The sequence below is a fragment of the Monodelphis domestica genome, chromosome 6 (assembly GCF_027887165.1).
Source record: "Monodelphis domestica isolate mMonDom1 chromosome 6, mMonDom1.pri, whole genome shotgun sequence".
NCBI classification, from domain to species: Eukaryota; Metazoa; Chordata; class Mammalia; order Didelphimorphia; family Didelphidae; genus Monodelphis; species Monodelphis domestica.
In genome coordinates this window covers 39,580,475-39,604,492 of record NC_077232.1, presented here as the reverse complement: position 1 = coordinate 39,604,492, position 24,018 = coordinate 39,580,475, and the positions used below count along the sequence as shown (strand labels likewise).

Genomic DNA, 24,018 nt, shown 5'->3' with positions numbered 1-24,018 from the left:
AAGGATGAAGTTTTTTTGAAAAAAAAAAGTTTTTTTTTTAGGGCTATTGGCAAGGTTAAAAAATGTAACTCCAGGGGGAAGCTAGGAAGCTCAGTGGATTGAGAGCCAGGCCCAGAAATGGGAGGTCCTGGGTTCTAATCACACCTCAGACACTTCCTAGCTGTGTGACCCTGGGCAAATTGCTTAATTCCTATTGCCTAGCCTTTACATCTCTTCTGTCTTGGAACTGATACACATTATTGATTCTAAGGTGGAAGGTAGAAGTTTTAAAAAAGAAAAGAAAAATTGTGATCTCTGTGTATTACTGTCTATAGTATATATGGTGACAATGCACATTATGTGGCAACTTAAGGCTCCTCAGGTATTTGCCTCACAATAGTCTTATGGGGTGGAGATTGTGTGTGTACACACATATGCTATAGATATTTATATACCTATATATCTATAGATAGATGGCTAGAGATAGATAGCTGGATAGATGGATGGATAGATAGATGGAGAGATGGATGGATGAATAAATGGATAGAGAGATAGGCAAATGGATAAGGAGATAGATGGATAGATGGATGGATAGATGGATAGACAGTGGATAGATAGATAGATGGAGAGATGGATGGATGGATAAATGTATAGAGAGATAGATGGAGAGATGGATGGATAGATGGATAGACAGTGGATAGATAGATGGATAAATGAATGGATAGATGGATAGCTGGATGGATGGATATAGATAGATGGAGATATGGATAGATAGATGGACAAATGGATGGATGGATGGATGGGTGGATGGATGGATGGATGGATAAATGGATAGATAGAGAGATGGATAGACAGATGGATAAGGAGATGGATGGATAAATGGATGGATGGATAGATAGATGAATGGATGGATGGATAGGTGGATAGATAGATGGAGAGATGGATGGATGGATAAATGGATAGATAGAGAGATACATGGATAAGGGGATAGATGGATAAATGGATGAATAGATAGATAGCTAGATGGATGGATAGATAGATGGAGATATGGATAGATAGATAGACGAATGGTTGGATGGATAAATGGATAGACAGATGGATAGACAGATGGATAAGGGGATAGCTGGATAAGTGGATGGATGGATAGATGGATAGATAATGAATAGATAGATGGATAGATGGATAGACAGTGGATAGATGGACAGATAGATAGATGGAGGGATGGATGGATGGATAAATGTATAGAGAGATAGATGGATGAATAGATAGGTATAGATGGATAGATAGATGAATGGATGGATAGATAACCAGGGGATGTAATCAGGGTAGTAACAAAGTTAAGATTATCCAGTTCTGATTTTGATTTGAAGATTTCTCTCTGTGAAAGTTGCACCCATCTCCATTGGTGACATATTGGGGGTTTTGTTGACAGTCACCTTGTGAAGTGTAGCCCAGGGCCTAAGGAAAATGCATGAGTATGATTGGTTGAGTCTTGGACATCAGAGATGAGAGATGAAGTAAACAACTTGGAGTGAGGAAGACCTTGGTTCTGAGGCTACTTCGCATACTGGCCATGGGCAAGTGGATTCACCACTTTGGAACTCAATTCAGTTCAATTCTGTAAACATATATTAAACTCCTGCTGTGTACCTGGCATAGTGCTCAGTGTTGAGGATACAGGAAAGAAGCAAAAGGAGCTTATAATCGAATGAGGGAGGTAACAGGCAAACTATATAAGAGTATGCAAAAAACAGGCTATAGAGGAGGATAAATTGGAAATAATTAGTAGAGGGAAAGCATTGGAATTAAGAGAGATCAGGAAAGGCCTCCCGTGGGAGGTGGCATTTGAATTGGTACTTAAAGGATGCCAAGGGAGATGAACAGCCAGAGAAAATGCTTGGAGCAGAAAGATGGGAGTGTCTCATTGGCTCCTGGTTGATTTCCCCAAGTGGGTTAATTTCCTCACGTGGGGTTAATTTCCCAACATGGAGGCTGTTGCCACTGAATCAGAGATGGCATCTGCCTAGAGGGATGCTGTGAGTATAGAAGCTGTACACCAGACACTTTGGAAACTTCAAAGTTGTGAGAATTCTGGGCTAGCTGCTAGCTGCTAATGATGGTAGCCCTGATGGATGCTTGATTGAATCCTGGCCGGTGTGGATCAGAACCACACCCAGGACATGGCATCTGAAAGAAGGAGCAGAGACAGCAGGGAGAGCTGGGCCCCAGGGTTGAGAGAGAGGTCACCCACATGCAGAGCTGACCAGCCTGGCCTGCAGAATGGCCAGGGAGTGACAGCATCCCTGGGCCTCAGGCCTGGAGGTGGCACGAGATGGGGTTCCCCCTCAGCCTGTAGCTGCCCTCTCTCAGGCCAGTGGATTGCCCGGAGAAGCCACAGAAAAAAGCATCCCCCGCCCCAGGGAACCACATCCTACTCTGTTCTTTTGGGCTCCCAAGGCCAAGGCCAGGGTGTGGCTCCCCAGTCTTAACTTAATCAGCTTTCTCCAAATACCCTGACTCATTTTTCCTTTCTTCCCCACCTCCTTAGCTTTTCACTTTTTTTTTGATTAATTCCATTTGAGTTTTATTTTCATTTTGAGACTTTCACCCTCTTGCTGCATCTCTTCCCCTAATCCACTGAGAATGCAAGAAAAACAAAACCAGCTTTAATTATATATAATCAAGTGAAACAAATTCTTGCATTATCCATGTAAAAAAATATGCTTTAATCAGCACGTGGGAGTCCCTCATCTCTGTCAGGAGGGTGGAGATCTATTGCCTTTCATCTGGGATTTTCTGGAGTTAATTGTTAATAAGAATTATATTAACTTTCGGGGTCATTTCTTTTTACTATATGTATATATATATATATATATATTTAACTCACCTTCTGTCTTAGAATCAATACTCTGTATTGATTTCAAGGCAGAAGAGCAATAAGGGCTTGACGGTGGGGTTTAAGTGACTTGCTCAGGGTCACACAGAGCTAAGGAAGTGTCTGAGACCAGATTTGAACCCAGGACCTCTAATCTCCAGGCCTGGTTCTCAATCCACTTAGTCACCTAGCTGCCCCCAAATACTGCATTTATTTTTATTTTTTGCATTTATTTTAAAATATTTTAAAATCTTGCTCCTTACAGCTTCTTGCCAGAAAGTTATGCTCTAGGCAGAGACCTACCTTGCTGACCCCTAATCCCAGCTGTGGGAGAAAGTGATTATAAGAAGCTGTGGATTGACTGGCATTTAATCAGCCCCAAGCTTGGTGCCTTGGGTATATCATAAATAAATGACTTCATAAATGTTTGTTTAATTCAAGTGAATTCTAAACATTCCTGGAAGCCACTTGAGGGTTTGACACACTGAAATGCTTCCTAAATGCCTGTTGACAATTGTTGGAAGAATATGACAGAGGAGGGGCCCTAAAGGTACTGGGAAATATAGAGAAACCTTGGGTCCAGGTCCTGTGGCCAAAGGGATTAGGGAGAGTTAGTCTAGGGGAGCCTCTGGGGCCTGTGGCTGTGCTCCTGGATGTGAAGGACCCGCTGGAGGAGGAGAGGAACTAGAATTATCCCATTTGGCCCCAAAAGCCAAAACTTTGAGCATGGTAGAGTGAGAGAGGCAACATTGGGTTTGATGTTAAGGGGAAAACTGCCCAGCAATTTAGTACTATGCAGAGGAAGAATGGGCTGCCTCAGAAGGCAGTGGGTTCCTCCTCATTAAAAAAAAAAAATCTTCTGCCTTATGCTTATGTTTAATCAATTGAGAAGAAGAGTGGTGAGGGCTAAGCACTGAGGATAAGGGACTTGCCCCGGGTTACACAGCTAGGAAGTGTCTCAGGCTCTGATTTGAACCCAGGACCTCCCATCTCTAGCCACTGAGCCACCTGGCTGTCCCAGGCTCCACTCATATTAAACCTTCAAGCAAAGACCGGGTGATCAAATGCATCGGTGTGTTGTTTTAGGGATACCTTTCCAGGTGTGAGTTGGGTGAAATGGCTGCCCAGGATATTCTCAGCTCTAGAATTCTCTGCTTCCATGGGGTGAAAGTGGAATTTGGGCTCTCAAAGAGACTGGCCCAGCCCAGGAATCAGTGGTGGGATCACCCCAACCCCGAGACTGTAGGAGACTGGGCTCTCATTTCATTAGTCCGGGCTGGATGCATGAAGTTACCAGCTCCGTGTACAACTTTAAAATGATCATTTCACAGAGGCTTTGAGAAAATGAATCATTTAATTGTCTGTCCTCCCCCCCTTTTCCCCTCTCCACTGACAGCTTATGATATCTTAAATTTCTAAGTTTCATTTGAGGGCTGGGAAGGGAGGAGTTTGATTTAGAAAAGATTAGTGATTACCTAATTTGGATTAAGTTCTGGATCTTTGGAGAAAGACCATTTGTTCACTGTCTATCATCAACTGGGGAGTTTCGGTGGTCAAATGTTTTTTTCCTGACTTGTGTATACAGAGAGAGAGAGGGAGGGAGACAGAGAAAGGGAGGGGAGGAAGGGAGAGAAAGGGAGAGGGAGAGACAGAGAAGGGGGGGGAGGAAGGGAGACAAAAGGAGAGAGAGAGAGGGAGACAGAGAGAGAGACAGAGACAGAGAGAGAGGGAGACAGAGAGAGAGAGAGAGAGGGAGACAGAGACAGAGAAGGGGGGGAGGAAGGGAGACAAAAGGAGAGAGAGAGAGGGAGACAGAGACAGAGAGAGAGAGAGACAGACAGAGAGACAGACAGACAGAGAGAGAGACAGATAGAGAGAGACAGACAGACAGACAGACAGAGAGACAGACAGAGAGAGAGAGACAGACAGACAGAGAGAGAGAGAGAGACAGAGAGACAGACAGACAGACAGACAGAGAGAGAGAGAGAGAGAGAGAGAGAGAGAGAGAGAGAGAGTTCTTGAAAGCAGGCCCAGATGATTTCTGATCTTCCTTCAAGGTCAGATTCTGTGAAGTGGGCAGTGGGGGTGTTAATCAGATTTATGCTTCCTCCTTTTCCTTGGTTCAGGCAGGGTGGATTTTTATTTTGGTGATCTTAGATTAGAGCGGGGGTTCAGACTTCTTGAGCTTGTGGAGCATGGCACTGTTCGCCATCACTGCCTCCAGTTACCTCGTAGAAGGGTGAAGCCAGAAGGGGCCTTGGAGCTCTTCTAGTTCTCCGTCTACAGGAGATGGAGACAGGATAAACAGGAAGTGATCCACCGAAGGAAGGTGGACCAGCATGAAGGGGGATCAGGAGGCTCTTGGCTGGGCCTCCAGGATCCCAAGAAGCAGGGCCTCCAGGGAAGATGCCTGGCTGGGATTGGGAAGTGGGGGGCCTCGTTTGAGGGGTGTCCAGGACTCTGGCGTCCCTTGATGACAGAGTAAGTGTGTGGAGGGAAGAGGAAGGATGGGGTGGAAGAAGGCCGTAAATGGAGGCGAGAACCAGGTTATTTTTTCCGCAGGCCAGAGGATTTTCTATTTGCTCCTGGAGATAGGAGGAAGCCAAGCCATTATTATTGGACAATGGAGTCTCTTTTATTGAATGGGCCAACGCGGTTGGGCATGGGGGGAGAGTCGTTGGGCAGGAACGGGGCGGGACTTGGGCCGGGGAGCCCAGTGGGCAGGCTGCTGGAATGGCCAGCTGTGGAGTTGAGGGGGTCTCGGGCCCAGGCTGGGGCTGCGGTGGAAGAGATTGGAAGAGGATGGATCTTGGGTCTTGGCTGCCCTTTGGCTGTGAGGAGTGGAGGAGGACGCCCGGGAAGATGGGGGCGCCCCCCTTGGAATGCAGAGTTTAGGAAAGGGGCTGTGTTTGGGGGAAGGACAATGAATCGAGCTTTGGTTGCCGTCTGTCTTCGGGCTCTACCGCCGCCTTCCAGAGCTCCCCATTTCAAGAATCGCCGAGGGCTGGGGGGCTCCTCGGAGGCCTTCGGCCCCTCATTTTCCCGCTGAGGCCCCCGAGGTCAGGTGTCAGGGTGGCACGATGGAGCTGGGCCTGGAAGGAGCCCTGGGCCTCTGCGAGGTGCCACGCGGACTCCCCACAGGAAGGAACAAGAAATGAGTGCTTTTTTTGGCCCCCGAGTGGACGACCAGACGACGTCCTCCTCACGGGGCTCTTCCTGGCACCTGCAGGCCTCGCCGAATGTGTCTGTGGTTCCGTTTCTGGCCGACGCCGGAGCCGAGCAGACACGCCCGGACTTTGTTCTGTGGTTTTCTGAGCCCGGAGCAGCTCAGGTAGCATTTTGTGTGCTCACGAGGCGAATCCCCAAAGGGCACCCGGAGGTTTTGTTTTCTTCATGGTAGACGTGCGAGAAGCCTTTTCTAAAACCTGGCGAAGTGTGCTTGGTGACCGCTCGTCTCAGGAGCCTCGTTCTTGGCTCTTCGGAAGCAGCTTGGACCCCCCAAAGTCCCTGCTGCCTTTTAAGCTGACCTGAGCGCATTCGGACAGTAGGACGTCGAGCCACCAGCCGACAAGGGGAAGGGTCTCAAGAGCGTGCCGTGGGAGAGTCGGGCCCAGGAACAAGGTGTTACTTAAGAAGGGAAGGCTTGAACTGCCTTCAGGATTATTAAGACTTTTTCATGGGGCAATTGGTGGCTCAGTGGGTCGAGGCAGGAAGTCCTGGGTTCAAATCTGGCTTGAGACACTTTCTAGATGGGTGACGCTGGACAAGTCACTTAATTACCCCCTCCCCCCTTGCCTAGCTCTTTCTGCTCTTCTGCCTTGGAACCAATATACAGGATTGACTCTAAGATGGAAGGTAAGGGTTAAAGAAAAAGGCTTGCTTCAAAAGCAGTGGGTTGCAGTTTCAAAGACATAATTTAGGCTTGATCTAGGGGAAAATTTCCAAGTAATTAGGGCAATCCAGAAATAGAATAGCAGCGGGGGGGGGGGGGGAGGGGGGAGACAGGGAGGGGGCTTCCTCTCACTGGAAGTCTTTAGATGAAATTTAGATGAACCTGTCTTGATTTCTGAGGATTAATGGAGAAACCGCAGCCAGGCAGCCCAATGGCTAGAGCGCTGGGTTTGGATTCATCTCCCCGAGTTCCAGCCTGCCGTTAGACACTTAGTAGTGAGATGACCCTGGACAAGTCACCTAACCCTGTGTGCCTACATTTCCTCCTCTGGAGAATGAGCTGGAGAAGGAGATGGCGAAGTCCTCTGCACCCCTGAGCTGCCCCACAGAGGGTTCAGGGGGAGAGATACTGAGAGGAAGAATGAGGCCGCTTTAAGGGACATTCGAGGGACCATCATCTAGAGGGTACAGACTGGGATGGCTGACACTGTCGTGCTGCCCTAGAGGAGGAGATCCATTTCCCAGCTCCTGACTGATCAAGGGCAGACTAGAGACCTCGAGCTCGTGGTTCGCGTGCTTGTCTTCACGTTGAGCCCTTGTGGCAGCTCGTTCCATTCCGTTTATGAATTCTATATCCCAGTAGAGTGCTGGTAAGCTCCCTTTGAGGAGGGATGACTTCATTCTTCCCCTCCGTGCCCCCTCTGTCCCTGGCACAGTGCCTGGCACACAGGAGGTACTTAATCGCTGCTAGTTGATCGATCCATTGTTTAAGCTCTCACGATAGCCGTACTGTCATGTTGGAAAGGTGCCTTCAGTTTGAAATCAACTGGTGTAGATTGCGCAGCTCTTTGGATTTTGCTCTACAAATCTAGCTTCTTTACTTTTTTCAGTCATGTTCAATTCTTCTTGACCCATTTGGTATTTTTTGGCAGAGATACTGGAGTTGGTTGGCCATTTCCTTCTCCAGCTCCTTTGACAGATGAGGAAACTGAGGCAAACAGGGTTAAAAGACTTGCCTAGGGCCATGTAGCTGGTTTTCCATTTCCTTTCCCATTCTTTTGACAGATGAGGAAACTGAGGCAAATGGGGTTAAATAACTTGCCTAGGACCATGTAGCTGGTTTTTGATTTCTCCATTCATTTGACAGATGATAAAATTGAGGCAAATGGGATTAAATGATTTACCTAGGGCCATGTAGTTGGTTTTCCATTTCCTTCTTTCATTTGACAGATGAGGAAACTGAGGCAAACAGGGTTAAAAGACTTGCCTAGGGCCATGTAGCTGGTTTTGCATTTCCTTCTCCATTCTTTTGAAAGATGAGGAAACTGAGGCAAATGGGGTTAAATGACTTACTCAGGGTCACCCAGCTCATAAGTGTCTGAGGCCAGATTTGAACTCATCTTCCTGACTCCAGGATCTGGGCTCTCCCATAAAGTGATTGCATATATTTCAGTTCACATTGTTCTCCATTATAATTGCATAAAATATAGTCATTGGTTGTAACCCAAAGGAAACATGAAGTCCAAGTCTAAAGAATGCCTCCACTTCATGGGATCATTAGTTGCACTCACTGAATCTAATTACAGATCCCAACACATTCTGTGCATGGAAAGTGTTGGTGTCACCAGTTCCTAGAATACGTGGCAGGGTGAAGTGGGAGAGAAACTTTGAAGGAGGAGTCGGGGCTTTTTCTTTGGCCCTGGAGGAGTTGAGGAGATGGAGGAGGTCACTGAGTGGAGGGGTGATGTGGCCAGGCCTGTACTTTAGGATGTTTTGGTGGCTGGATGGAAGATAGATTGTAGTGGGGGGAGGACGAGGGAGACAGATCCTCCATAGCTATTGCTCTAGTCCGGGTGTAAGGTAATTGGGGCCTACACCAGAGAGGTGACTGGGTGAGAAGAGCGAAGGGGACATCTTTGAGCATTGTTAAGAAGGGAGAAGAGATGGGCCTTGGGACTGATTAGAAATGGGGGTGATGTCTTGGAGAGGAAAATCTATATGGCTGAAAGCAGAGCCTCAGAGGGGTGAAATGAGTTGGCCAGTGCCACACACAGCTTGGCTCAGGGCAGAACCAACATCTTTCTGATTCCCAGTCCCTAGACGCTTTGGCATTGGCTCTCCAGAGCATCAGGGATGCTGATGGTAGGAAGGCATCAGAGAGTCTTTGGTGTGGATCATGTGAAAGAATGAATGATGCTGGGGAGGAATGAATGTATCATGGATGGAAAACATTTAAGTCCTTCCTGTGTGCCAAGCTCTGTTACAAAATCAAGGCAATATTTGCTCTTGAGAGGCTCATGTTCCAATTGGGGAGTGAGTAGCTGGGAAGCCCCAGTGATCTTGGGGGTCACCAGGCAGCTGCTAATACCTCTTTTCCCCATTTTAAAGATGAGGAGCCTGGCTAATTTGCCCCTGGTCCCATCTCTGCCTGTGCCCTCTAGCCATCCCTCCAATAATAATGATGAGGATGGGGAAGATGGTACCCATTTCTTTCTAGAGCAATAGAAATGTTCCCAGGCATTTTCCTAATGGAGCACCATTATCCCTGCAGCCTGGTTGGGGAAAGTGAGGCCAGTGGTTAAGAGCCTCTGGTCTTCCTCCAGCTGATCATCCCACCCGGATAGGCTCTTGTCAGTTTCTTGTGTCCTACCCTGGCTTTGAGGGCAGGCCAGTTAGCCTTTTTTGCGCCACAGTGATTTTGGCTGATTTTTTTTTTACCTAAACAGGAGAGAATATGTTTTCAGTGTTTGAAAGCAAGCCCAGTTGGCCACCACTGGTGGCTTTTCACCTCTATCTCCCTCCCCATTGATTGGATTGTCTCGAGGTTTCATCTGTCAGAGCTGCCTCATTGCATCATTTAGGCAGTCTTCTTACATAACTGTCCTGTCTAGACCTGGTTATCCCTCTGGAGCCCTCACCAAGCAGCCTAGTCTCCTGACTGTTGGCCACTCTTGGCTGTGAACTTGGAGAAAATGGCCATTCGTTAGCTGCATTTTATTTTTTAAAAAATGTTTTGTTATTTCTTTGGGCTTTTTAAAAAATATTTCTGATTTCCCAATAATTGCCTACCCCCAATTTTATTCTGTCTTGCTACACTGAGGAAAAAGACAAGGAAATAACAAATTAATCATTTCCGACAACATATTTGCAGAAAAGCTTTGTTCTGTTGTGTCTGAATCTTAGTATTTTCATAAGTTTGAATTTGTGTTGTTCTCTTTTCAGTCGTGCCCAAATCTTCATGGCCCCAAGCAGGGTGACATGACTTGCCCAGGGTCATACAATTTTCTATTTCCTTCTCTAACTCCTTAGAGAGATGAGGAAATGGAGACAAGCAGGGTGACATGACTTGTTCAGGGTCACAAAGTTTGCTATTTCCTTCTCCTACTCCTTAGAGAGATGAGGAAATGGAGTCAAGCAGGGTGAAGTGACTTGCCTAGGGTCACATAGCTAGTCAGTATCTATGACTGGACTTGAACTCACATCTTCTGACTCCAAGCATGGCACTCATACCCTGCACCATGTAGCTACCCATTGCTAGTCTACGTCCGCTGTGGAGGAGGGAATTCTATTTCTTCCTCAGTCCCCTGAAATTAAGTTAGGTCATAGCAATAATCTGAAATCTAAAGTCTTTTGGTCGAATTTTTTGGCCTGGGCTTGAGGTTCTCTCTTCCAGTGTAGACTGACAAATTGTTTGTATCTTAGGAGGCTAAGGGGATTGCTTGGAGTATAAGTCTCATGGCTAGAGTGTTGAGGGAGGACTGGAACCCAAGTCTTCCCAACACCAATACCAGCCCACTCTAGCTATCTCTATTAATACTGCTCCTTTTATTTTACTATTATTTACTATTTTAGGACAGTCACCATATCTAAAGTTCTCAGGTTTTTACTTTTTTTGCTCTGTCTCCATTGGAACAAATCTTCTCCAGTTTCTCTGATGTCCTTGTTTTGGGCTGATTCTTAAGTGGCCATCACGTTCTGTTAACTTTCATGTTGACCATGTTTCCCTGATCCACTTTTTTGCTTTTGTTTTATTTTTAATTTCTAGTTTAACAAAAAGCCAAAAAAACCCACCTCATATACAAGATAGGGAATTCTGAAAACTGTTCATTTGTGGTGTCGAGCTTATTTTTAAAACATTATCTAATAAATTCAGTATTCTCTTTTCACAGTTGTTTTGCTTATCTCTTTTTCCTACTAAGCTTCCTTCTGTTTGCTTGTAGATTTCTGAAAATAGTTCACTGACGCTTTATTTTTCCTTCTTATTTTTGGCAATCTTATCAATAAGTCCCTTTTCCTCACTTACCTCTTCCTCTCCTAAAAAAAAAAAAATCCAACTCTTCTTGTTGGTCTCTGTGCCTTAAGTTTCTCCCCATGTGAATCCTTCCTCCATTCCGCTGTCAAATGATCTTTCATATAGATCCTTCCAGCTCTTGAAATTCTGCTTTTCTGGGTCTCTACCCTGCCGAGCCCCAGCAACCCTCTTGGGATGAGGCATCTTGGACTTGCTCTGATTTTTACCTTCTCAGAGGAGGTCAGCAGAACTGCAGATCAAAGCTTGATTTCTTGTGTTGTTGATTTTTCTAGACTTAAGAAAGTGGTGGAGAAGCTGTGAATAACGAGCGGGATTAAATTTAAAAGGATGTTGTGGGTACATTTCCCATCCTGGCCCCTAGCACCTTCCTGAAACAGAGGCAGGATCATATGGGGGGATTTGACCCGGATTTCCTCAGGTCACGGTTTTGCCGTTTAGTGGTTTCTGAAATATGGTCACAGCCAACTTCTTGAGTCTGGTGTCTTTGGGAAACAACTTGGAAGTGTTTTTGTAGGAAAAAACCCCTACACTAACCCTAACTCAAACCCTAACCCTAACTCTAATCCTAACCCAAACCCTAATCCTAACCCTAACCTAAACCCTAATCCTAACCCTAACCTAAACCCTAATCCTAACCCTAACCCTAAGGTTTTTTCAGTCTAACTCCATGACAGAAGGTAAATTCTGAAGGGAACAAATGCTGCACGTTTTCCCTCCGCTGGAATGATTTACCATTTGGCCCCTCGTTTGTCACGGGTACATCAAATTATATTAGTCGTGGAATGTGGAAAATATCCTTTTGTATATTTATTTATAATATTGTTATTTACAAATATATTTATATATACTATATATTATTATAATATAATATATTTAAAGGATATTTTCCACATATTCATGTGTCATGGGGTGCTTCTACATTTTTTTTTAAACCCTTCCATCTTGGAATCAGTGCTCTGTATTGGTTCCAAGGTAGAAGAGAGGTAAGGGCTAGGCAGTGGGGGTTAAGTGACTTCTTGCCCAGGGTCACCCAGCTGGTAAGTGTCTGAGGCCAGATTTGAACCTAGGACCTCCAGTCTCTGAGATACCCAGCTGCCCCTCCCCCCCCCCCCCCACTGGTTTTTAATACAAAGGGATATCCTTGGAGAAGGTGCCTACAGCCTGGGGGGTGAATATGTTTCTGAAGCCGGCCTGGTCCTACTTTTAACATCTCCAAGGATGTGACTTGGTTCCAAGCAGAGGACTTGTTAGCTTGGTGCAGACACTTGTACCCACTCAAATGCTTTCAGCCTGTAAAATCATAGGTTAATTGGAAACTCTTGGGGAAACGACGGCAGTGCTCTGTGGTGTTTGTTTTGGACCCCAAGAGAAGAAAAAATCCTTTTTTCTTCGTAAGAGAGGAAAAAGATGCCCCCCACTGGAGGCAGATTTCTGTTTGCTGTGGGGGAAGAGATTGATTTTTGAATTGTGGTGCTAGAGAAGACTTTTTTTTTAACTCTTATTTTCTGTTTTAAAGTCAATAGGTTCTAAGGGAGAAGAGTAGTGAGAACTAGGTAATGGGGGTGAATTTTCCAAGAGTCACCCAGCTAGGAAGTGTCTGAGGTTGCATTTGAACCAGGACCTCCCATCTCCAGGCCTGGCTCTGCATCCACGTGGGTAGTCTGTACCTTCTCCAGACTATCTTGAGTAGAGGCCTGGCTCATGGGTGAGGTTGGAGGGCAGAGGACCAGGCAAAGCCAATCTTCTGAGTGACTATCTCAGGGTCCTGCCTTTGCTGGGCCTGGTCCTGGATTCCCCACCTTGGACCTCAGAGTAGTCCTGGGAATTCTCCTGATGCTCCTCAGACCCAGACCAGCACCTGAGGCCTTTGCTAGGCCTGGCCCTGGGCTCCCTGCCTTGGGCCTCAAGAGTGTTCCTGGTCACTCTCCTGAAGTTTCCCAGGCCTAGGCAACATCTGAGACCTTTGCTAGACCTGGCCCTGGGCTCCCCACCTTAGGCCTTAGAGTAGCCCTGGGAACTCTCCTGAAGCTCCCTATGCCCAGACCAGCACCTGAGGCCTTTGCTAGGCCTGGCCCTGGGCTCCCTGCCTTGGGCCTCAAGAGTGTTCCTGGTCACTCTCCTGAAGTTTCCCAGGCCTAGGCAACATCTGAGACCTTTGCTAGGCCTGGCCCTGGGTTCCTCACCTTAGGCCTTAGAGTGGCCCTGGGAACTCTCCTGAAGCTCCCTAGGCCCAGACCAGCACCTGAGGCCTTTGCTAGGCCTGGCCCTGAGCTCCCTGCTTTGGGCCTCAGAGCAGGCTTGGGCATACTCCTGAAGTTCCCCAGGCCCAGACCAGCACCTGAGGCCTTTGCTAGGCCTGGCCCTCCACTCCCACCTTCGGTCTCAGTGACTTTGGGCCTGAGAGTGGCCCTGGGCACTCTCCTGAAGCTCTCCAGGCCCAGACCAGCACCTGAGGCCTTTGCTAGGCCTGACCCTCCACTCCCACCTTGGGTCTCAGAGCAGGCATGGGCACTCTCCTGAAGCTCCCCAGGCCCAGACCAGCACCTGAGGCCTTTGCTAGGCCTGACCCTCCACTCCCACCTTGGGTCTCAGAGCAGGCATGGGCACTCTCCTGAAGCTCCCCAGGCCCAGACCAGCACCTGAGGCCTTTGCTAGGTCTGGCCCTCCACTCCCACCTTCGGTCTCAGTGACTTTGGGCCTCAGAGTGGCCCTGGGCACTCTCCTGAAGCTCTCCAGGCCCAGACCAGCACCTGAGGCCTTTGCTAGGCCTGACCCTCCACTCCCACCTTGGGTCTCAGAGCAGGCATGGGCATTCTCTTGAAGCTCCCCAGGCCCAGACCAGCACCTGAGGCCTTTGCTAGGCCTGACCCTCCACTCCCACCTTGGGTCTCAGTGACTTTGGGCCTCAGAGTGGCCCTGGGCACTCTCCTGAAGCTCCCCAGGCCCAGACCAGCACCTGAGGCCTTTGCTAGGCCTGGCCCTGGGCTCCCCACCTCAGGCCTCCAAGCAGCCCTGGGCATTCTCTTGAAGCTCAATTTAAGATGCTAATAAAAGTGGTTTATAGCCTGTTGGTGACTCAGAGGAATTAGCTTTACAAGCACATGGGAGGAGGAGAAAAGAAATCCATTTCTTCTTAATTTCTTAATTCAGCAATGGCCAAGCCAGCTTCTTAAGCAGCTTAAAACCTGAGGCAGCTTTTGTGGGAGGGTTTTGTTTTTGTTTTAAAGGCCAGTGAGCTTTCTTGGCAGATTCAAGTGGCTGAAGACATGAGAATTCTGTGACTTTTCCATCCTTTGAAGAGTTCTGTGAGCATCTCCCGCCACATGCATAGCTTGGGGCAGCCAGAAGAGTTGCAGGGAAGGGGAAGTTATGCAAGAGGTTTTTACTATTTCAGTATTAATTCCCAGAAAAGCTATTCCCTTTTCTGTCCTGTATTAGGTCTGTAGGTACAAGATCTCTCCTAGATAGCTGCCTGGGACCCTTGGGTGAAATGCCCAGGGCCCAGCCTCAGGCCTTCTTAGACTTTATTCAGAGCCACCAAGCAGATTTCATTTCATTCTAAAGCAAGGGTTCTTAACCTGCCATCCATGAACTTTTTTTTTAATTGAAAAATTTTATTTAATTAATTAATTTAGAATATTTTTCCATGGTTACATGATTCATGCTTTCCCCCACCCCATCCATGAACTTTTTTTTTTTTAAACCCTTACCCTCTGTCTTGGAATCAATACTGTGGCTTAGTTCTAAGGCAGAAGAGTGGTAAGGGCTAGGCAATGGGGGTCAAGTGACTTGCCCAGGGTCACCCAGCTGGGAAGTGTCTGAGGCCAGATTTGAACCCAGGACCTCCCATCTCTAGGCCTAACTCTCCATGCACTGAGCTACCCAGCTGCCCCCCATCCATGAACTTCTAAAAAATATTCTGTAGAGGGCAGCTAGGTAGCTCAGTGGATGGAGAGTCAGGCCTAGAGCCTGGGTTCCAATGTTCCTAGGCAAGTCCCTTAATCCCATTTGCCTAGCCCTTACTGCTCATCTGTCTTGGAACCAATATTTAATACTGATTCTAAGATGAAAAGTAGGGGTTAATAAAATGAGTGGCAGTTTGTCAGGAGGGGCACTGAGGCTCGAAATCTGGGCCACTTCTTGAGGATTCGAGTCTCCTAGATCAGAAGGGGCAGTCGAGATGGCCAGGCAGGGCCAGGAATGCTGGACACTGGCTTGTTTTGGTGTGCCCACAGGCCTCGGCGCTCTCTTCCTACTGGTTGGATGTCAGGCCCTTGAGGGCAGGTTCCCTCTTTGTATTTCTTTGCCTCCTTACCGTGGCGGCAGGGTGTGAGGCACATATTAGGCACTTAATAAATGCTTATTTTGGGTTGGTTTGTTTTTTTAAACCTCGATCTTAGAATCGATATGAAGGCAGAAGAAAGGTCAGGCCTAGACCACTGGGCTTAAAAACGTGACTCCTCCAGGGTCCCGCAGCCAGGAAGTGCCCGGATAAATGCTTCTCGATTGGTCAGTTGATTCCGAGGCCCCAGATTCTGTGCCAGGCCTTCTCTTTGAAGAGGCACCAGACTGTGTTCTCACCAAGGCCCTGGATTGTGGTAGGATTCAAGAGAAACACTTTGGGTTCACTAATTGGTTGCTATTTTTGCTAATTGGTCCGTGTCTTTGTATAATGCCATCTAGAGAATGTTGATGAGGTCCCTTCTCGGGCCTAATCGGGGTGCCAAGGGTTCCACCCCTCCCCTCTGGGGCATTCCTCTTCCCTGGTTCCTGCCTTCAGAGGGAGCTGGGGGCTGGTGAGCGGGTGTCAGTGCCTAATCTCTCCGTCCAGCAGCTGGAAGGCCCCGGCTGGTTTCCTGTGAGATGCGGCCTGTTCATCCTGGGACTTCTGCGTGAAGACTTGCCCTTTCTTTCCTCCCAGGCACCGCCTGAGCCCGTGGTCTTGAGGAAGGAGCGAGGATGGCCGTGGGCCAGTGACTCCGGGCGGCCTTTGAGACGAGAGGACCCTATGACCCGAGGCTCCACTCCCTCCCTCTACCTGCCCGTCGAGTTCCAGAGGATGGGCTCCTTCCGGAGGCCGAGGCCCCGCTTCATGAGCTCCCCCGTGCTGAGCGACCTGCCCCGCTTCCAGGCTGCCCGCCAGGCCATGCAGCTCAGTTCCAATTCGGCCTGGAACAGGTAAAAGGGGAGCAGGGCCGGGGAAGGGGGCTTCTGCCTTCGGCTACATGGCTGGACAAGAGCCCGGGCTTTCCCGTGCTTGGACGTGGAGTTAAGGCACGGCAGGCCCTGGGCCTGTTCTGTTTCTGTCTCTGAGTTCCCAGGGCCCAGGACAGGGCTTGGCGTAGAGGCGGTGCTGGAGAAGGGCTCCTTCATTAGCTCTTGCTTTTTTATTCTGTGTGGGCTTCTGCAAGCCCTCATGGGCAGCCCCATGGGGTTTTCTACGCAGTATTGACTCTAAGATGGAAGGGGGTACAAGTTTTAAAAATAAAAATAAATAAATAAAGATAGTGAAGGGAGTTCTGTTCATACAATCATAAGCTTCGGGCTGAAAAACAACTTTTAAGAGGCCATCGAGTCCAACATTCCCTCTTAAAGAAGAGTTTGAATCCTGATTTTTCCTGGCTCCAAGACCAGTGTTGTATCCCCTCTTCCAGGCTGCTCCTTAGATCAGTTTGTTTGGGGGGTTGGGAACTAGGCCAGGAGGTGTGGGGGCTCCAACTGAAGAAGCCCCTCTGCCATTGCACTTTGGATGCCTTTTCTACAACCTCTTGTCTGTCAGAGGCATTTTGGGCCATTGAGGCCCGGACTTCAGTTTATTGGGCTCTAGTGATGCGGGGACTAAAGGGGAACTGGTCCCTGGCCTCTAGGAGCCTCCATGACAGGGAGTCTGGGAGGGCCTCTCTTCCTGGGAGGGCTGTAGTGGTGAGTCACCATAGATGTGTCCCACTTTCCTTCCAGGGGTGATGGGGAAGCCCAGAGCATCATGGGAATGGCAGCTCTGGGCCCTGGCCACCACAGGCCTGGAAAGCACACAGACATTGTTGGGGCCATCTTGGATCCTAGACTTAGAGCCTGAAGGGACCTCCAAGGCAATCTAGCCTATCTGTCTCGTTTTATAGATGAGAAAACTGAGGCTCGTGTCTGAGTGGGTGCCCCGAGGCCTAGTCCCTGAGCTCATGGGGCACTTGGTGGGGAGGGAACAGAGGCCTGGAGGGCATTTTTTGAGAGCTTCCTCCCTTGTCTTTCCTGAGCAGTGTCCAGACTGCGGTGATCAACGTGTTCAAAGGGGGAGGCCTACAGAACAACGAGCTGTTCCTGCTGAATGAAAACATCAGGTATGACACCAGGACCTATTTCCTTCCTGGGCCTGGGCTGGAAAGGGGGCACTGTGCCCAGGGTGGAGTTCTCTGAGGAGTCCTGGGTTCAAATCCCATCTTGGACCCATACTACCTCGAGGGGTGACCCAGGTTAAGGCCCTTGGGATTGTAGTTACAGCTCTGCTTCTTTGGTGAGTCCCTTCCTTTTTCTGAGCCTCTGTCTCCTCATCTTTAAAATGGGTGTGAAGTGGATAGCGCTGCTGGGCTCCCAGGGCTGTTGAGAAATTTAAATAAAATAATGTTTTTTCAGTGCTATGTAAACCTCAAGGAGGTTTTAAAAATTAAAAATTAATGCCCTTATTAGAATATTTAGCAAATCGAGCTATTAGAAAATTTGGCTAGTTTAGGAAAAATATAACATTTTAAAAAACCTACACCTTCCTTCTTAAAGTAAATACTGTGTATTATTTCCAAGGCAGAGGAGCAGAGAGGGCTAGGCCATGGGAGGGAAGTGACTTGCCCAAGGTCACTCATCTAGGAGATGTCTGAGGCCAGATTTGTACCCAGGCTAAGCCCAGGTCCTATAATCCTTAAAGCCAGCTCTTTGGGAGGGAGACCCAACGAGACAGACTTCTGTTCCAGAAGAGTGATTGCCAGAAGCCATCAGGTCCAAGCGGCCGTTCCTTTCCTTTAGGTACCATTATTCTTACCCGCTTCCTGTATGTTGGTGATTAAAATCCAAAATGGAGAATGGGGAGAATCATTAGTGTGTCTTTTAATCAGGTCACTGCTCACATTTCTGTAATTTGGGGCTTGTACATGGGGAACTCCAAATAGGGGAAACTCCCTCCACCAATGTAGGTCAGCCCCATCCTCTGAAACTTAGAGTTTAAAATTTTTTTTAAATTTAATTAGTTTTTTTCAATGAACAAAAATCTGTCTTCTTTCCCTCCTACATCCCCATATCCATTGGAAAAAGACAAGGGAAAAAACCCTTGTCACCATTATACAGAGTCAATCAGAACAAATACCTGCCTTGGTCATGTCCAGAAAATCGATCCATCCGCTCTGTGTCCAGAGGGGGGTTAGCGTGCTTCCCCAAGGGGCCTCTGGAGCCCTGGTGGCCATTACCCGGACCAGAGTTCCCAAGTCTCTCCAAGCTGTTTGCATTTACAAGGCTCTTTTTATCGTTTATATTTTTCTCCTGGTTCTACTCGCTTTTCTCTGCCCAAGTAAGTCCTAAAGAATTGTCTGGAGCAATTTTTTGTTTGTTTTCATTTATTTATTTATGGCCATTGAAGTATGTAACTCAAAAGTGTATATCACAAATTAAGCAGAAAACGCCCACAAAAAACAAAAAAAACACCTTGTGAGTAAAATTTACTATTAAAAAAAATTCAGGCTAATTAGGATGATTTTAGACAGCCCGAAGGGCCCAAACCATTGATCAATCTATTCGTTTTACAGATGGGAAAACCGAGGCCCCTAGCAGAATAGTCACTTCACAAATTAAGCAGAAAACCCCCACAACAACAAAAAACCCTTGTGAGTAAAATTTACTATTTAAAAAAATTCAAGCTAATTAGGATGATTTTAGACAGCCCGAAGGGCCCAAACCATTGACCAATCCATTCGTTTTACAGATGGGAAAACTGAGGCCCCTACCAGAATAGTCACTTCACAAATTAAGCAGAAAAAACCCCACAAAAACAAAAACAAAAAACCCTTGTGAGTAAAATTTACTATTTAAAAAAATTCAGGCTAATTAGGATAATTTTAGACAGCTCAAAGGGCCCAAACCATTGATCAATCTATTCGTTTTACAGATGGGAAAACTGAGGCCCCTAGCAGAATAGTCACTTCACAAATTAAGCAGAAAAACCCCACAAAAACAAAAACAAAAAACCCTTGTGAGTAAAATTTACTATTTAAAAAAATTCAGGCTAATTAGGATGATTTTAGACAGCCCGAAGGGCCCAAACCATTGACCAATCCATTCGTTTTACAGATGGGAAAACTGAGGCCCCTAGCAGAATAGTCACTTCACAAATTAAGCAGAAAAACCCCACAAAAACAAAACCAAAAAACCCTTGTGAGTAAAATTTACTATTTAAAAAAATTCAGGCTAATTAGGATGATTTTAGACAGCCCGAAGGGCCCAAACCATTGACCAATCCATTCGTTTTACAGATGGGAAAATTGAGGCCCGTAGCAGAATAGTCACTTCACAAATTAAGCAGAAAACCCCCACAAAAACAAAAACAAAAAACCCTTGTGAGTAAAATTTACTATTTAAAAAAATTCAGGCTAATTAGGATGATTTTAGACAGCCCGAAGGGCCCAAACCATTGACCAATCCATTCGTTTTACAGATGGGAAAACTGAGGCCCCTAGCAGAATAGTCACTTCACAAATTAAGCAGAAAAACCCCACAAAAACAAAAACAAAAAACCCTTGTGAGTAAAATTTACTATTTAAAAAAATTCAGGCTAATTAGGATGATTTTAGACAGCCCAAAGGGCCCAAACCATTGACCAATCCATCCGTTTTACAGATAGGGAAACTGAGGCCCATAGCAGAATAGTCACTTGCCCAGGCTCATAAAGCTAGTTGCTGTCGGAAGCCTGCTTGACTCCCAGTCCAGAGTTCTTCTGTCTGGCCCCAGGCCCATTTCCCATGGCCCAGGAGGGTCCGAGGATGAAGAGTGTTTTGTTATGGTGGAGAGACGGTTCTGTGCCAGAGGCAGAGTGCGGACTCCTGAGGGCAGGGAGTGCCCAGCCTGGACGTTTATTTTCACAGCTCCTCACTCGGTGCCCGGCCTGTGGTGGGTGCTTGGTAAACGTTTGCCCTTTGACCTGAGGGCCTGGTGGACGTCCCCCTCTCGCACACCTCTCGGGGAGTCCACCGGCTGATGTTTTACCCTGGAGCCTCCCCGGGCCCTCTACTCCGCCATCCGGACCTGCTTCTGTCTCTGAGGGACCCACTCTGTTCTCGTCGTTGGCCAGGGAAGGGCTCGCCACTGGCTCCGTCTTTGCTTCTCTTGGGCACGTTTGAAGGCTGACAGCCGGGGGATGCTCTGTCATGGCTCTCGGCCCAGTTTGGGCCCAGGGGAAGTAGGAGTTTCTTTCAAAGAAATGGGCGCTTTGCTTGCACGTAGCTCCCCGACTTACACCCTTCCTCAAGAGGAGAATCGTCTCTGACGGGGCTGAAACGCTCCTTCCGTGGCAGGGTCCGATTCCTGGAAAAATGGAACGGCGCAGCGAGCATGCGGGCCGAGTCGTGGTCTTGGGCAAAATAAAGCCCGTTGGCATGCACGTGTGTCCACATCTGGAAATACCCACGCTCAAGTAAACACAGCTGCTTTCATTTTAGCGAGTAAAACACGCGGGCAAAAGGGGGATTCTCCTGTGACTGGGGGGGATGGAAGGGAGTCGGGTTTGATATTTCCGCCCCTGCTTCTGAAGACTCAGCGGGCACAGCAGTCCTTCCATTCAGCACGCTGCGGGGAGGAGGAAAGGGCCTCTTGAAGGGGGGGTCTCTCCCGTCCCCTTGGGGCATTTGAGGAGTTAGGAGCCTGGAGCAGAGAAGGGAGGGCTTGTTGCTTTGGGTATCTGGGTTGTTCCAGAAGGGATTCCAGGTCCACGGACGATGGGATCATCAAATAAGCCGGGCATGGTTAGCCTGGAGAAGACTTTTCTTGGAATGACTGGGTGCCCCTCTTCTTTCCCTCTTGGAACCCCCCAGTCTTCTCCATTCTTCATTATCTTCAATCCACCTAGGGCACGATTCCAAGAATCTTTATCACCTAGGCCAGCCTCCTCGGGAGTCTCTCCATCCATTGGTGCTCTTTCTAAAATATGTCCTTGTCTAGAACTGAACCCAATTCCAGGAAGTAGAACTCTCACCTTTAGTTCTGGCTACTATATACCCCTTTAACATAGGTAGGTGGTATAATAGAGAATTGGACGTAGGAAGAACAGGATTCAAATCCTGCCTCAGGCACTTTGGGACCTCATTAAAACTCTCCAGTTATTCTTTCAGAGGGACTGTTATTCTCTAGCTATCTCTTCCTCATTTTGTACTAGTGAAATGGACTTTTGGAGCCCAAGGGGAAGACTTTCCATTTCTCCATATTCAATTTCATCTTTAATTAGATTCAGCTGCATGTCAGAAATCTTCCTGGTTCCTAGCTCTGCCTCAAAGTGCCTAGTCCTGAGTCATCTGCGAACTTGATATTTGTCATCTAAGTCACTGATGGAATCACCTGAGGCCCACATGTGTATTTCTGAGACCCTCCACTAGGAATGGATACCCTGTTACAAAATCATTATTTTCTTTAAACTCTTACCTTCTGTCTTTGAATCAATACTGTATATTTGTTCCAAGGCAGAAGAACAGGAAGGGCTAGGCCTTGGGGGTTAAGTGACTTACTTACCCAGGGTCACACAGCCGGGAAATGTCTGAGGTCAGATTTGAATCCAGGACCTCCCATCTCCAGACTGGCTTTCAATTCACAGAGCCACCCAGCTGCCCATAAAGAGATTTATTATTAATGACTTTTCTTCGGAATCAGCCATTCAACTAATCCCCAAACCACCTATCTCTACTGTCACCTAAGCCACATCTCTTTCAAAGAGATCACAAGATCTTAGCCACAAAAGTAGCTGAAGAGCTAATTGGCTAAAATGTAGGCAAACTTTGGCTAAAACATTCTCTTCGCTTGCCTCTCGAGGAACTCTTGGCAAAGAGCCTTCTGGGCTCCTTGTGATCACTGCTTCCCTCTCCAGATGTTCACTGACCTTCCTTCAGATAACATTCTACAAAGTTGCCAAGAGTTAAAGTAACACTCGCTACTCTGTTCTCTTTCCTCATCCAAAACTGTTTGCCCAACTCTTCAACTCTGCTGTATCCTTCCCATTCTAGAGAATTTTTAGCTCAGTCTTCACATCCTCCAATTTTTTCAGTCACCTAAAATATAGTTTGTTCCTCTGAATGTGAGGCAGTAAAGTGTAGTGGAGAGAGCAGAGTATTGCATTTGAAGTAAAAAAGACAAATTCATATGCTACTTTGGAAGATTTTAATGTATTTATGCTTTTATTGCTATATTATTTTTTGTTATTAATATTATATATCATTTACTAATTGTGTGACCCTGAACAAGTCATTTAATTTCTCTGTGACTTGGTTTTCTGGTCTGTAAAATAAGAGAATTGAACTCAGTAGCCTCTCAGGTCTCTTCCAAATGCATGATCCTGTGACTTGAATTAATTAGTGTTAGCTATTTGTCCTTTCTCTCTCTCTCTCTCTCTCTCTCTCTCTCTCTCTCTCTCTCTCTCTCTCTCTCTCTCTCTCTCTCTCTCTCTCTCTCTCTCCTTCTTTCTCTCTCTCTTTTCTTTCTCTCTTTCTTTCTCTCTTTCTTTCTTTCTTTCTTTCTTTCTTTCTTTCTTTCTTTCTTTCTTTCTTTCTTTCTTTCTTTCTTTCTTTCTTTCTTTCTTTCTTTCTTTCTTTCTTTCTTTCTTTCTTTCTTTCTTTCTTTCTTTCTTTCTTTCTTTCTTCCTTTCTTCCTTTCTTCCTTTCTTCCTTTCTTCCTTTCTTCCTTTCTTCCTTTCTTCCTTTCTTCCTTTCTTCCTTTCTTCCTTTCTTCCTTTCTTCCTTTCTTCCTTTCTTCCTTTCTTCCTTTCTTCCTTCCTTCCTTCCTTCCTTCCTTCCTTCCTTCCTTCCTTCCTTCCTTCCTTCCTTCTTCTTCTTTCTCTCTCTCCCTTCCTTCCTTTCTTTCTCTCTCTCCCTTCCTTCCTTCCTTCCTTCCTTCCTTCCTTCCTTCCTTCCTTCCTTCCTTCCTTCCTTCCTTCCTTCCTTCCTTCCTTCCTTCCTTCCTTCCTTCCTTCCTTCCTTCCTTCCTCTCTCTCTTTCTCTCTCTTTCTCTCCCTTCCTTCCTTCCTTTCTTCCTTCCTTCTTCTCTCTCTCCCTGTTTCTCCCTGTCTCTCCCTCCCCCTCTCTCTTATCTCTCTCCTGCCTCTTCCTGCCTCTGTTTCTTCCTCTCTGTCCGTCTATCTGTTTTTCTGTCTCTGTCTCTTTCTCTCTCCCTCTCTCTCCTTCTCTCCCTCTGTCTCCCCCCTCCTCATCCATTCCTTCCTCCTTTCCTTCAATAAAGACATCTAGAGGTGGCCTGTTGGCTAGGGCCCATCCTTGGATCAGAGGAGACCTGATCTAAGTCCTGCCTCTGATCCCTACTGGCTCTGTACAGCTAGGCAAGTCACCTTGATTTCACATCGCTGGATAGTATGAGAGACAGTGGAGTCTGCAAGACCTGAGCTAGCCTCAGATACTTGTTGGCTTTGTGACCCTGGGCAAGTCACTTTATTTCCATCTACCTCAATTTTTTCATCTTTAAAATGGGCATCATAATAGTACCTTCCTCCCAGATTTGTCATGAGGATTGAATGAAATGTCCCAAGTAAAACAACTCTCAAATCTTAAAGTATTCTCTAAGTGCTGCCCTTTATTATTATAACAGTACTGGGCACATAGTCAACATTCAATAAGTGATTATTGATTGATCATCTGATTATGTGACCAAAGTTATCGAGAAGGCAGTGAGAACCTAGATTAATATGTATGTATATGAGGGACAGCTGGGTGGCTCA

The 24,018-nt window shown here is 47.0% G+C and overlaps 1 protein-coding gene across 4 annotated transcripts in view; it reads left to right on the top strand.

Moving 5' to 3' along the window:
• Window positions 1-24,018, top strand: part of PRR5L (proline rich 5 like) — a 72,908-nt gene that overhangs the window by 9,086 nt on the left and 39,804 nt on the right. For 3 of the 4 annotated variants that reach the window (XM_056801942.1, XM_056801943.1, XM_056801941.1), the window contains exons 2-3: window positions 15,979-16,235; window positions 17,312-17,392. In XM_056801942.1, coding sequence (XP_056657920.1) covers window positions 16,066-16,235; window positions 17,312-17,392 — 251 coding nt within the window. In that variant the 5' untranslated portion in view covers window positions 15,979-16,065. Of the gene's footprint in view, window positions 1-15,426; window positions 15,656-15,978; window positions 16,236-17,311; window positions 17,393-24,018 lie in introns of those variants that run through there. The other variant, XM_001364440.5, reaches the window with a different exon arrangement.